The sequence below is a fragment of the Pleurodeles waltl genome, chromosome 2_1, assembly GCF_031143425.1.
Source record: "Pleurodeles waltl isolate 20211129_DDA chromosome 2_1, aPleWal1.hap1.20221129, whole genome shotgun sequence".
Classification (NCBI taxonomy): Eukaryota; Metazoa; Chordata; class Amphibia; order Caudata; family Salamandridae; genus Pleurodeles; species Pleurodeles waltl.
In genome coordinates, this window is record NC_090438.1 from 533,013,214 (window position 1) to 533,028,168 (window position 14,955).

At 44.0% G+C, this 14,955-nt stretch overlaps 1 protein-coding gene across 1 annotated transcript in view; it reads left to right on the forward strand.

Annotated features, from left to right (window-relative positions):
* LOC138259982 (rho GTPase-activating protein 6-like) overlaps positions 1-14,955 on the forward strand; it is a 560,497-nt gene that overhangs the window by 306,652 nt on the left and 238,890 nt on the right. The window contains exon 3 of the mRNA XM_069208018.1: positions 1,900-1,962. Coding sequence (XP_069064119.1) covers positions 1,900-1,962 — 63 coding nt within the window. The remainder of the gene's footprint in view (positions 1-1,899; positions 1,963-14,955) is intronic.

A 14,955-nucleotide genomic window follows, 5' to 3' on the forward strand; every position in this document is an offset into this window, starting at 1 on the left:
ACAGTTTAAAGTGACAAACATTCAACTCACTTAGCTATACTGATCAGAAAGGTCGAAGTTCTTGATATAGGTGCACCAGGGAAAAAGTAACCTTTTGTGTGAAATTAGACATTTTTAAAACTCGATCCCCTGCATAACCAATCCCTTAGCAATACTATTTTTAAAGATTCTTCTCATGATGTTTCTGAAATTGCTGAGCATCTCAACAGTCCAGCTGCAACCGAGCAACTGCAGAAGAAATGAAGAAAGCAGTGGTTGCTGGACTAGCACACAATCTCTCACAGAGAACTGTAGTGAGAAACTCCTAGAAATGAGCCACTTCCAAAACGTGAGTTAGAACCAGGCCGTATACATCAAAACCAAATTAAAATATGCCTGTGTTATCCACAATATCTTCTATTTAAAAGAAACACAGTCATAAGCAAGAAAAGACAACAACCACCCCACGTTGTTACAGTTCCATGTTCTTCTTCATCAAGGGAAATAGTGTTCCACTGAATACTCAAACAGCTGCTGTTATCCAAGGCTGGTGTCTGTCTGACAGTAATTCTCCCAAAGATGTGGTGATCTAATCTGAAGTTGCACAACTTGCTGGAGAACTATGGGTTTGCTGAATGCCTCGGAGCCTATATGCCTGCTCAGAGATGGAAGGACTATTCCTGGCTGTTCAGGAGGAGAGATTCTTCAGGAGAAGTCCATTCCAGTTCTCAGAGAGCACCCAAAAGGAGCATCACTTGGTCTACATCCTCCCTGCATGGTTTATTGGCTGAACAGTGTGAAGTATCTATAACCCATAAGTGACAGCATACCCTTCTGCCATGACCACAATGTGACCAGATAGACTTTTTCTGCCCATGAACAGTCATGATATGAGTCCTGCAAGGTCCAACACCATCACCATAACAGAGGGTCTCCGACTGGCCTGAAGCCTGCAACCACCGAAGAAATCCGAGAGCTACTGAGGCCTACCATACTCTTCTTCCACAACATTAATTTGAAAATGCAGGACTGTCATATGCAAACCCACGCTTGCTGGCTGAGGAACTTGATGTGTGAGAGTACAGAGGGACAAGTCTCCTATCCATACTGTAGTTGGTATGTGAGCTGCAAAACAGACTAGGACCAAGTAGTGTACATTGTTTTGTTGTAATATTAAAGTACTTCTATTTTTATTTAGACAAGCACTAGGCTGGGCAGTAAATTATTGTATCCATTGTTTCACTGTTCTGAGTCTCTAGCACCATAATATGTCCATGAGAAGCCGTTGATGTCTAGTCCCTTGCTACTCTGATTCAAATATGGAAAAGATGTGGAAGTTACTCAGTTTCACAGGACCATAGTTGAATGGGTCTTGGGACACCAAAGACAAATAATCCCCACCACCACACCCATGGTCCAGTAGCTCCTGAATGGGGTATGACGTATTCTTTCCTATTATTGATTTTTGTAGAAGATTATATTCTACTTATAAGAACTACTGTTTTCAGATGAGGAAGCTGAAATATAAAGTAGCAGATTATTGTTTGTGTTGTATCCAAAAAATGTATATCACACCTCCAAACAGTCTGTCACTGTCAGACCAATCGTCAGTTGAATCCTTTTCTCAACATTTGTGGTAAAATTAATGAATGCATGTTGTGTTTTCCTGTCAGACAATGATGCTCTAAATCAATGAGCCAAAAGTCCAACTTTACTTTAAAGTTTAAAAAAAAGGAAATCCAGTCTTCTGCGATCCTTGTAATGCAGTAGACCATTCCTATATTTGATTCTGGTGGGAAAATTTCCAGTATTTGTTTTCATGTGAACTGACTTTAAAACAATGCTTGTTTCTTATCCATGTGTACCTAAAAGAACATCTCTGATTACCTCGTCCCTTTTTTCTTTTTCTTTTGATGTTAGGTGGACCAAAGCGGAGGAAATCATTAAGGAGGAAGCTGGACAGCTTCTCAAAAGAGAGAAAAGGTAAGAATGGCCACACTTCCATTCAAGCATTCACTGTTAACTTCTGTATTTCGAAGCCTGACAATGAATACTCTCACTCCAGCTAAATAGATGCATTAGAAACAATGGAATTGGGTGTTAGTAAGACCTACTGCAATAGCACATAAGGTGCAAACCTGGTATGAAGCACCTTACAAAACTTTATAATCAGGTTTCTTTTTATTGTCATTTATTTGTCTACTTGTCTTTTTTGTGCCCATGCATCTAATCATCTAACATGAAATCGGGTATCCTTTTTTAGGGTCATGTGCACGCAAGCAATGTGGACCATGTTGTAATCTCTCTGTGGGCTTCTAAACACACCCATGTCATGCCCGTCACTTTCATTAGTTTGTAGGCTTGCCTTTTAAAAATCGATTGATTCAATTTGTGAAAGGCATGCATACGTCATGCCTTTTCCGGTGTTTAGCCCTCCTCGAGCAGCACTGGTAAACTACTGAAAACATACAAGACTCCTTGTTTTCAGCTGGTTTCTGGACTACATTATCTTTTCATTTCCTGTGCAGCGCGATCTCATTGGGCAGAAATAGAGCGCTTTGCATGACATCGACCCTATCACATGGATAATTGCACTTTTGCTGGTTACATGGATAATTCCACTTTTGACGATAAGTTTGACTGCGAGTGAAATTCTGTTTCCTTTTCTGTGTCTCCTTCACACACATGGTGACCATCAGCTCGCATATGTGAAATTGTTTTACTTTTCATTATTAGTTTATGTGGCAAGAAAAGTCAGGTTAGGAGTTTACAATGCTAATAGCTTGAACGCGAGCAAACGAGAGACCCGTTTCATTGCAAATGCTTATTTTGTTTGTAACTATGTGTACCTCTTGGTATTTATCAATACTTTGGCCCTCATTTCAAGTTGCTCTGAATGATATTTCTAAGACAGATACCATCCAGGCAACTCTGACTTTCACTGTGTTTGCAAGCATGCAATTATCAGCTCCATAAAGTGGCATCAGGAAAACAATTCCTGTCCAGTGATAACTACTCACAGAAATGCCAGAAAACAATGATGCTGCAAAGGTGAAGCATCGTGCGAACTAGAACAAAAAGAAAAAGGGGCCACCAACATGCAAAGTCTATCTGCAAACAGCCTTCGTATACTGTTCGGTTTACTATGACCAAGAAGAGAAATCTGGTCCTCATCTTGGATAGGTATGATACTTGTTATACCTACTATCTATACAGTGAACCTCTGTCATCCTGGAGTGGTCAAGATGCTGGTACTATGGTACTTGTATGCTAGACCACCGAAACTCTTTCTTCCAGCAACCATAGTCTACATGGTAACTTCCCATTTTGTGGTGTACCACTGAATGACCCACGCTCCTCCAGCTGAAGTTAAAGATCATTTGCTCTCCTGCCACTCTCCATTTCGTCCACCCTTGCAGCCTAGGAAGAAAATCTTAAGCAGGTGGCAGATGAATTGCCAACTGGGCTTGCTATTTCACTTGAAAGAGGGAAACATTCATAATTATACCCAGTGATCCCCGGACTGTGTGTTATTCCACTTTTTCAGGGAAATAACTCAAAATCCTCCTTAACCCTACTAGAAGAAACCAACCGGAATCTTTAATTTCTACGCTGGTTTCTCCAGCAGCGTAAACAGGGAACTTGTAATGAGGCCCTTAGCCCACCTAAATGTAAGCAATATCCCAGTGTAAGCAATCATGATAATAAAGCATCACACTTCAAATGTATATTAGTAATTAAATAAAGATATGTCCTGCTAACCCTCCCTCTTTAATGACTCTGGTAGGTTGTTATCCATTTGTGAATGGAAGTCCTGCTAATTGCCTTTTGGACAACTTGCCTCGATGAGACTGAAGCATCAACATTTATACTCGGTTTCATTTTAAAACAATTTTGAAACCTTTTACATGTGATTTTGATTTCTGTTCGGGTCGGTATAGGCTCTGTGCTGATTGTGCAGGTTTTTTGTTTACTTTGCAAATGCATATTATACATCTTAGTCATATTGTAAAGTGTGACTCCTTCACTTTTTAATAATTTGATGTATATAAATAAATAGTAACTGAATGATTGTGAACTATGTATGGTTTGCCTCTTGCGAACTCTTCAATCATTAGTGTACTGCTAACATTACCTTCACACACTAATTATATGAGAGTACTGCTACGAATACTAAACCTCTCATTGGGTCTAAGTTTCTTAAATGTCTCTTCCAAGAGTTTAAGTTGCTATACTTATACATGCAATCATGGAGCAAGCCTGTCTATGGAATGGCAGTGAGAGGTTAAAACTCCAACATATTCTGAAGACTGTGAGGTTAATACTTGTGTGAACTCAGCATAGAGTGTGTATTGATGGTTCTTAATGAAGGCATTTTCTTGCGATGAGGTTAATGATTCATAGTTTGTTCTTGGATCAGGCCTTTACTTCATTATCACTTTATGAAAATGCATCATATCATGAATCTTTTAAATCAAGTGGGAGGAAGTGGATGGATGCTCAACTTGGTGTATTTATGTTGTACTTTTAAATGGTAGTGTAGGAAGCTGGCTGTGTATGCACTGACCAAATGTAGGAGGACACTATGTAGATAGTTGAGGGTGACCCTTATTGGTTTATAGGGGTATTAATGACAATCCAAAAGCTCTCTTTTGTGGTAGTGTGGGCGAGAAATTAGGCTTATCAGAGGGTAGTGCTAAGCATTTGTTGAACGCGCAGAGTCAATAAATGAGACACGCACTCGAAGCAAAACAAGACAAATTGGTTAGAAAAATAGTTACTTTGTTTGCATTATATGTAAACACCAGAACATTTGGACAAAAAAATACTGTTGCAGTTCTCAGGATGATTTGTAAGTAAGTAACACTTTTTTTAGATAAATGCGCTTTTACGTAGCACAGGTTCCAGAGTATTGTGTCTGAGTAGGAGTCCGAACACTCAGTTCTTGGGGGTCGCCTGTAGATAGGAGGGTGCTTGTTGTGCAAAGTTATGAACAAGACCAGCAGTTCAGGTTTACCTGCCCAGGAGCATCCAGGTGCAGTGGTGCTGTACTGACCACTTGGCGATGAGGAGGGCCACTTGGAAAGAGATTGCTAGGGGGGACATGGGGACAATTCCAGGAGCTCCCAATGATGGGGTCAGTCAGTGGACATCCAGGGAGCAGGAGAACACCACTGGAAGTCATGGTTCTGGTCTGGGTTCCTCGGTGCAGTGGATCCTTTGTGGTGGCGAACTTGCATCAAGATGCACATGGTACTTTGGGTGACCTGCAGAAGGAGAGACAGAACAAGGCAACTGGACGACTGAGAGGGCTGTCCTCTGCGATGCTGATGTCCCTCATTTGCAGGTCCTCAATTCTGCTGTTGGAGTCAGGGGTGAGCTCCAACAAATCTTGATTGGTGCAAAGGGTCCAGTACCCTACGTGTTGGTGCAGCTTTACTGCAACGTTGGATCTGGGGGTCAGCAGGCCGGTGAACTGGACATTGTGGTTGGTGCCTGCAAGAAGTATGCATGCAGCTCCTCCACTCCAAGGGAGATGCTTATGGGCTGGCGGACCTCTGAGGCTTTTGGAGTCCCTACATCTGCAGGACAAGTCGTGATGTTGCGAATGTCGGTATGGCAGCAGCAGGTAAGCAGGCAGGGTTTTGCACCAAAAGTTTAGCAGGCATCCGCAGTTCTCGCTCTTCCAGGTCTTCTTTGTCCTCTTCTTCTTGTTGTCTGGTGAATCTTGCTTCTGGTGTTGGGTAGCCACCTAAATACTAAATTTAAAGGCATTTTAGGGGATTTCAGGGTAGTACACCCCGTTATGACCGCTTCTTGTGGGGAGTGGGCATATCCCTATCCCAGAAGGCCTAGTTCTGACCAAAACTAAGATGGTGGAATGCTTCTTCGAGTGTCCACCTCTGGTAGCCCACCTTAGGGGTGTGGTTAGCCCAGGGGTGGTATACACCTACTGACTAGCTAATTTTCCTGTCTGCCATGGTGCCAAATGGGCCTTGGGCAGGTGGTGGGTATACCAGGGACTGGAGAAGCTGGGGGGGTGCATACCAAAGGTGGCAGGGTCTTTGAAGACCCCGTCCTTAGTATGCAGATTTGCTAGCCATCCTGCTGAAGTGTGTGGTACCACCTCCCTCTGGAGCAGGCATTGTTTATGACCTTTGAGAATGCGGACTCTTGTCTCCAGGGAGTCAGAAACTTCTCTGGTTTTGGTAGACCGGAATAAACTAGTCAGTCAGCACATCAAGAGACTAGTGGGGTTCAGGGGGAAACTCTAAGGTGCCCACTGGGTGCATGTCTAAAGAAACCTGAGGCTGGCATCAGCCCGGATTTATCAAGAAGAGGTGTTTGATACCAAACATCGCAAGGTTCGGTAAAGCCATTATGTGACTGGGTCACTCGTGTTGACGAGTGCCCTGCACATACCTCAAAATGGCTTCCTAGTTCACTTGCAATGTTCAGCAATGGGGATGAACATCACAAGGCCATATCCACTCTCCTGATCACTGTCCACTGCACCCTCTGGGGTGGTGTCTGGTTCCTCATCTAGGTTAAGGGCATCAAACTCTGCAAATAGCTCTTAAAGCTTGGCCTTGGTAGGGTTCGAGCCTGTTTTAATGTTGCTGGCCTTACAGAGGTTCCTTAGCTGCTACATGCAAGGTTTCAGGTTGAGCTCCACAACTCTATCCTCTGTATCAGACAACCTTTCAGAAGTAGGTGGGACCTTTTTAGTGATCTAAAAAGAGGCTACTATAATTTTTTACAGGCCTAACTAACTATAAAAACGTTTTAAACTTCTATACAGTTTAAGAGGACTTAAGATATGGCCCTACAGGTCAGATTAAAACATTTTACTTGTGAAATCAAAACATAGAAATCATATAAAATCTGCTTACATGTTCACTTTTAGAAAGGACACATGATAATAGAAATTATGGGCAGTCCTCAGAAGTCTCAGATGAGTGGTAATTGAAAATGAGGAAAATACTCTATGTATTTATATTTGGCATTTCAAAAAATATTTGTGATTCCTCTATCACACTTATATGTTCTCTGAATTCAAATATTAATAATCAGGAGTAAGTGGTGCAGAAATAGTTGCAAGGTACCTTGGCTGGCTCAGTTTTCAAAATGTAGGTTTTGAAATGGATTACTCCTACAAAACATTGAGGGGAGGGAGGGGTATTGGGCCAGCATATGTCCTCTCTTCATTACTTAAACAAAAAAAGGGAAATGAATTACTCTACATGGCAAAGTACTTTATATGAAAATAAACAGAACAATATAGTTTTTGTTAGCTCAAGTAACTGTAACTCATGTCCTAAGGTAATTATTTCTGGTGCCCCCGCCATGCCCTGCTATCTCATCAATAATTTTACTGCAAATGTTACAGTGATATTATGAATGATGTTATCAAAGATGTCATGAGCGATGTAATATCTGGGGTAATTGCAGTGCATGGTGAGGGCACGGTCAGGCCCTGTGGTCAACCTCCTATAACCAGACAATCCCGCGCCAAGCACGGCCTTCAGCTATGTGTAGCTGGGATTGCCCTGAGGCCAGGCCCTGCGGGCCAACCCCTATAGCCACCCAGCCCCTTGCCACGCATAGTGTTTATCACAGCAGGGGTTGGCTGCAGGGCCTGGCCACAGGTCACACCTTGTGGTCAACCCTCTATAACAATCCTACCACAAACTATTGGCCATTGGCTGTGCATAGCAGGTGTTGGCTGCAGAGCCTAGGCTGTAGCCGGGCCCTGCAGCCAAACCTCTATAACCACCCAACCCAGGCTTCGGGGCCTGGGTATATTTAAAAAATATGGTGGCAGCAGCATGAACCCCCCTGAGTAGCAGGGACCACCACCTCCCCGGGACAACATTAAAAAAAATAGGAAGGGTCTGCACTAACTCCCTCCAGGCCCTGGGTACTACCTCCCTGGGTCAAGGAACTTATAATTTTGAGGGGGGGAGCAACCCTCCCCGGTGCCTTGGGAACCAACATCTCCCAAGGGCTACACAGGGCTAAATGGGGGAATCCGTACAGACCCCATGGCCCTGGGGACACCACGTTTCCCATAGCTAAATTTATAAAAATTAAGGGGGGCACACGACCCCCCCGGGCCCGAGGACTGACCACCTCATTGGGGCTACCTTATGTTATTATAAGGGGGCCCAGCTCAGACTCACTCTTAAGACCACCAACCCTCAGCAGCCATATAAATGATCTAAAAAATGAGCCTCCCTCCCTATGCCAATTTCAGCTCTGGAGACCCCATAACCCTGGGCCCAGCCACATTGCACCCAGTTAGGAGTTATCGGTACCGCTGGGGGAGCCTTAAGGCCCCCACAGTTCCACCATCTTCCATATCCTAAGGGAACCGGCATTGCTTCCACATGCAGGGAGCTCCTTTAAATAGCAGTGCCCTTTGTACGGGAGTAATGTTTTCATCTCTTTCTCTGCCCACATGTTAGTGGGCACAGAAAGAAATGAAAACTTCACTTGAAAGCATTTTTAAAGCACCCTCTTTCTAAAAGTGGAGTTATGTTTGCTTTTGCTTGGCAGGAGCTGTCACCTCCCACCAAGTGAAAGTGAACAGCTACCTCCAAAAGGTGGGTACTTCAGGAAGTAGCAGGAGCCAGACTGGCAGTCCCCAGGGCCATATATGGATCCACAAGGGGGTCCAGGTGCCCCCTCCTTCTTTCCAATTTGGCCCTGGGGATGTGGTGGTTCCCAAACTCCACATCTCTATCTGCTTCCAATGGGAAATTACATTTCAAAGATATTTCAAGGCAATTCCCATGTTGCCCTTTGAGAGAGATAGGCCTTGCAATAGTGAAAAACAAATTTAGCAGTATTTCACTATCAGGGCATGTAAAGCACACCGGTACATGTCCTACTTTTTAAATGCACTGCACCCTCCCCATGGGGCTGCCTTGGGCCTACTTTAGGGGTGACTTGCACGTAGTAATGGGAAAGGTTTGGGGTTGGCCAGTGGGTGCACTTACCAGGTCAAAATGGCTGTTCAAAACTGCACACACAGACACTCCAGTGGCAGGTCTGAGACATGTTTACAGGGCTACCCATGTGGGTGGCACAATGGCACAATCAGTGCTGCAAGCCCAATAGTATCATTTGATTTATAGACCCTGGGCACACATAGTGCCCTTTAGTAGAGACTTACTAGTAAATCAGTTATGCCAAACATGGATAAACCAAATGCCAATACATTTTTGACAGAGAGCATATGCACTTTAGCACTGGTTAGCAGTGGTAAAGTGCCCAGAATTCTGTAGCCAACAAAAACAGGTCAGAAAAAACCTCTACCCCTCTCTCTACCTCTACCTGTCTCTCTACCTATACCTTTCTACATCTCTACCTCTATATCTCTTTCTACTGCTATAACTCTACCTCTCTATCTCTACCTCTTTCTCTGTCTCTACCTCTCTACCTCACTACCTCTACCTCCCCCTCTACCTCTCTACCTCTCTACACCTCTACCTCTCTCTCTACCCCTATCTCTACCCCATCTTTACCGCTACCCCTCTCTCTACCTCTCTCTACCTCTACCTGTACCCCCTCACTCTCTACCTCTACCACTATCTCTCCACATCTACCCCTCTCTCCACATCGCTACCTCTCTATCTCCACACCTCTGCCTCGCTACAACTTTACCTCTCTACACGTCTGCCTCTACCTTTCTCTCCCTCTACCCCTCTCTCTCTACCTCTACCCCTCTCTCTCTACCTCTGCCTCTCTACCTCGCTACCTCTACCTCTTTACCTCTCTATACCTCTACCTCTCTCTCTACCCCTCTCTCTCTACCTCTACCCCACTCTCTCTACCTCTACCTATCTCCACCTACACCTCTCTACACCTCTACCTATCTACCTGTCTACCTGTCACCCCTGCTCCCACGCGTATTGGTTCTGACACAGTGGGCGGTTGCATCTCATTCACAAAGCATATTGGTAGTCTAATACAAAGAGCTTGCTATTGATCTGGACACAGCCCCCAACTGTCCTTTAAGATTTTTGATGTGTGAGTATAGTGTCACACACATACTCACGGGGCATGTTTTTTTTCTTGTGATGGCAATGCAAGATGTTAAACAATAACACAATAGAAACGCAAAAATAGTGCATTCACCTTTAAAATGCGAGATCTACTGATTTTGCCAATTCTTCTTTCCTTTGTATTTACCAATCTGAATTGATAGGTAAATAAAAATTAAAAGGAATGGAAATCACTGTTTAAAAATGCAGTGGTAAAGCAGTAACAAATGTAAATTAGGAGGAGTATCTGGTTGTGAGAGCAGATTGAAGGAGGGAGTATTATTTTTATTATTTTATGAGGTAAGGCTTGCCTGGAGTTTTCCTGACAGACCCACAAACATCCTCACAGGCTCTTTTATGGTCACATGCTCACACACTCTAACCTTCATGTTCACTATCTCTCTGAATTCTCACTCAAATGCATGCCCACACACTCTCACACCATCTCACTCATATGCTCTCACAGATTCTCCCAGTTTCCCTCACTATCACACTCACACAATGTCACCCTTAAACATTTTCTCTCTCATATGTTTGCTCACTATCTTTTTCACAGTCTCAGGCACCGTCTCATTCGCACACTAACATTTACACAAAGCCGCACACACTTTCTCATTTGCACACTGTCTCACAAAATAATGCTGTTTCACTCATATGTTCGCTCACTGTCACTCACATGCTCACACACTCTGATTTACTCACAGCCTCTCACACAGAGCCATTCACATACAATCCAACTCACACACTAAAATGCTATCCTTCCTCATAATCTCACTTACATGCTCACACTGTTTTACTCACACATTGTTTCACTCATTTACTATTTCTCTCACACACTGGTTTACTCACTTGCTCTCATTATCTAGCACTTTTCCACACTCATTCACCTGCTCACTCATACTATGTCTTACTAGTGTACTCAATGTATCACTCACATACTCAAAACACAGACCCACTGTCTAGCTCACATGCTTACGCACATAATCAGTTGCACTTACACACTGTCTCACTCATATGCTCATTAACAGATTGATTGTTCATGTAGTTTCAATTATATGTGTGAACACAATGTTCAGTTTGAGAGTAGGCACTGTTTGCCGGAAGCCTATGCCTTAATAAGAACCAGAATGTGTTTTGACTCTTGTACTGCAAAGAAGAGGTTGCAGTTGCCCGCAGTTGTTATAGTGCTTTTTTTTGTAAATAGATTTTATTGAATAGTTGCAACAACGTATCTTCTGATAAAACCTCGACATGGAGGTTTGTCTGACATGATAAATAGTAGAAACAATAGTACAGTTTCCATGTAGTACATCATATTCCTAGTGTCAAGCAACCAGGACCCTCCAACCTACCCCCTAGAGCCGGAGCATCAGTCTCCTCTAAGTCCTACTGTGGTGGTGTATGCTCCCAAGCATCACGGTGACATCCCTCGTCCTATGGAGTAAGTTGTATGGTAATCAACCTGTTCAGTGTAATTCTAGGAACTTCATAAGGCTATATTTTATATCACATCTAGGTGTAGTTCATTTGGGGTAGACCATAGGGGACACTTCCTGTGATAAAGGTTCTGGGTTCTTCATGCTATCCACTATTACTCCCCATACCTGTGCAACTTCCATTTATCCTATTCCCTTCGGTGCCTCCCTCAGGAGTAAGGCGCCCTCACAGTCCGTCCTCCTCTCCAGCTCTCTGTGCCATATCAGTGTGCTTGGGGCCTTGGGATTCTTCCAATGCTGTATGATTTCACATTTGACCATTATAAGTCCTGGGTCTTGAAATTTGCTGGTCACGTTGGTTTTCAACGTGTGGAGGAACCAGTGTAGGAGATAGTGGGCTGGTGTGGTAGGAACTTCCTTATCTATTAGTTTTGACAGTGGGATAAAATTAACCTGCATGTGGTTACATTGAATTTTTATGCATAGCTAAGACAAACAGCGTAATAATGTGCCACAAATGATGCTATTCATTTGCATGTCATTCTGAAGAGGACTCCTTGACCTCCACTCCTGTCTCAGTACCGGGTACAAATTGCAGCATACCCTGTCTGTAGAAAGAGTGAAGAGCACTATAATCTTCATTCTGGACTATAGACTCTCTAATGGAGCTCCTGTCATGCTCTGTGACTAGTTGTGTCATGGATTCAGCAACATGGCCACAGGGTGAGCTCCTACAGCACATCCAACCAGCGATCCTGTATTCAAAGGAGGAAGTATGCGGTATCGAGATAGCGGATCAAGTCATTGAAGCATGGCAATGGCGTGCAGCTGTGGATATTCAAATTCCAAGCTGTGTCTCACTGCCAAGGTTTTGTAGCTGTTTTCATTCTGTTAGCATGTGTCCTGCTGGTTTACAGATGCAGATCAGGCAGCCTGCATTTCAGTCCAACAAAGGCTGCTCAGCAACAGGATGGACCAAATCAACTGTGACCTGTCAGTCTTGAGTAAGACCACTTCTGTGGTGGCACCGAAAGACTGTTACCTTCTATAGGCCACTTCTCTTGTGCTCCAGCCTCCTATGTAGTGCTCAGATAGTCTATGAATCTTAGTTGCATCATGGGCACCTCTGAACTGATTTATTCTATGGGGAAGGAGGGATGAGAAAGCAGCAAAGGTAGAGACTGCTGCTTATTCACTCAATTATTTATACTGATGGGCACACACTGCCTTCAGCTTCTTGACAACATCATAGAAGGGGAGGCCAGGAACATGCAACGGTGCTCTGCACTGAAACCTCACAGTAAATCTATGGCAGCAGTGATTATCATCCAGTTGCAAAAAAGCAGCCTGTGGCTGAGGGCCAGGCTACTCTAACGTGAGGAAGGTGCAGAATGAGTAAGATTCTAGATCATGACACTGCGTTTCCAAAGTCCCTTCCTCCAAGGCTAGATACAGGTGTTGTGTAGCCATTTTAGTTATAATTTTATACATGTTATTTTAGCAAACTAGGCCTGCCACTGTGCACTTTAACCTAGATATATTTTATTCAGCTTTGTTTTATTATTTTAACATTAGCCACATTTACGGTCTTCTTTTATTTTCTCTATCTAGCTGTTCTTCACCTAGGTCAGCACTGCTTTCTTAACAAGACATTTCTTTCATTCTGTTCTTTTCTCAAGGCTGCAGTAAGATAGGCTGCCGGCAAAAGTGGTACGCTTTGTCTCCAATGTTCACAGAAACATACACACTCTTGTGTGGGGATCCTTTCTTGGAACATCAGTTGTTTTATTATAAAAACACTACTTTGACCCATGTACGCTAGAGGGAGATTCCAGCCAGATGACCATGACTGTATGCTGATTGCTTTGTTACAGTTGCTTATGTAGGCTACAGGCCTCTTGCTCAGGTATGACGGATGATGTCTTCCAAGGGGGAACCCAAAAGGCAGAATTAGAGCTCAACATGCTGTGCTCTAAGATAGCTTAGGCAGGAACTATCTCTACAAACCCTAGTGGCAATATGGTAGCGTTATTCTTTTGTTTTACTCTCCTTGTCACAACTTTAATCTTATTGTGCTTCGTCGGCCTAGGTATTGCAGTACATGCTTTATTATCTAAGATGCAGTTACTTCAATAAAACCTTATTGAACTATACTCTGCCTCTGACTGTCCTTGCATATGTGAGACTAATGTAACTGAGAGAAACAGATGAGATCTGAGTGACCAAGATTCCCCTGAGGAGTCATTTATGTCATGTGCCCGGTTGCCCCAATCCTCCCTGCTCCTGGGTGGATATGAGGCACTGCTAGTTAGAAGGAACAAACCTGGCCAACAGATGTCACATGGTGTGGGATCTGACCAGTCCCCCGCAGTACAGGTGATTTTGCCGCCCGCATCCAGCAGTCTCATTGGAATAATGAGAACCTACGCGACACAGGTATTGAGTGTTGCACAATAACAATAATAATATATCACCAGCAGGCAGCACACCAATCAATGCACAGACCAGGCCAGACCCTGTCCCTCATCTAGACCTCGATGTTACTGCACCTGATGATTTTAGGATAGATTCTTCCCTGACGTTCATAGATGCCTATGAGCAGAAGGTAATAAGCAAAGGCAAAGCCTATAGGGTTCACCTTTGTGAATTCTATTGGTTTTGTCAATGTTTAGTTACATAGCGCGACCTGCTGTACAGCATGGTTTAAAGTATAAAAAAAGCACTATGACGCGGCCATTGTTGACTGCATCATTGTTTTTTTTTAAAGTGTGAACAGTTCACGCTGCTCTTGTAACATGTTGTTAATACTTAAAGTTTTCCTGTGGAATAAGTGTGTGTGTGTGCAGTAGGCCGGTAAAGGAAGTGGTTAGGCAACAGGCAGTGCTACACATAGGCCCTCATTTTGTACTAGGCCGTGCAGATCATGCCACTGGCGGTGGTGGTAATTGCTGCAGTCGGCATGGCAGTTCAGACCGCCATATAATGAAAACAGTAGTGAACTGGCTGCAAAGCAGGTAGTTCACTACTACCCACGCAGACCGGCGGTGGGATAATGTTCCCATTTCCACCTGGGATTTCCTAGCGGGATACCTTGCCAGGTAATCCCTGGCGGAAAGCATACGGATGACAACAAATCTCATTCCTGTCACCTGTATATGACACGCCAAGCCCCCCCTTGCCACAACCCCCAAGTCCCTAGACCCATCCCCAACCCACCTGAACCCTGAAAACTGACCCCCCCATCCCTCCTCCCTCCAATCTCCCTGTTGGCCCTCCACAACCCTCCTCACCATCCCCCACCCACCCCTCATCCGTTCAGGTCCCCCCTAATCTCCATCCCCCACATACACATGCACCCATATACCGACATACACACACGCATTCATACATGCAGACACATATCCCCCTTCACAAACACACATGCACACCCCATGCATGTACTCACTCAACACACACACCCACACACCCCTCCCCCCTTCCCTCTCAGGCAC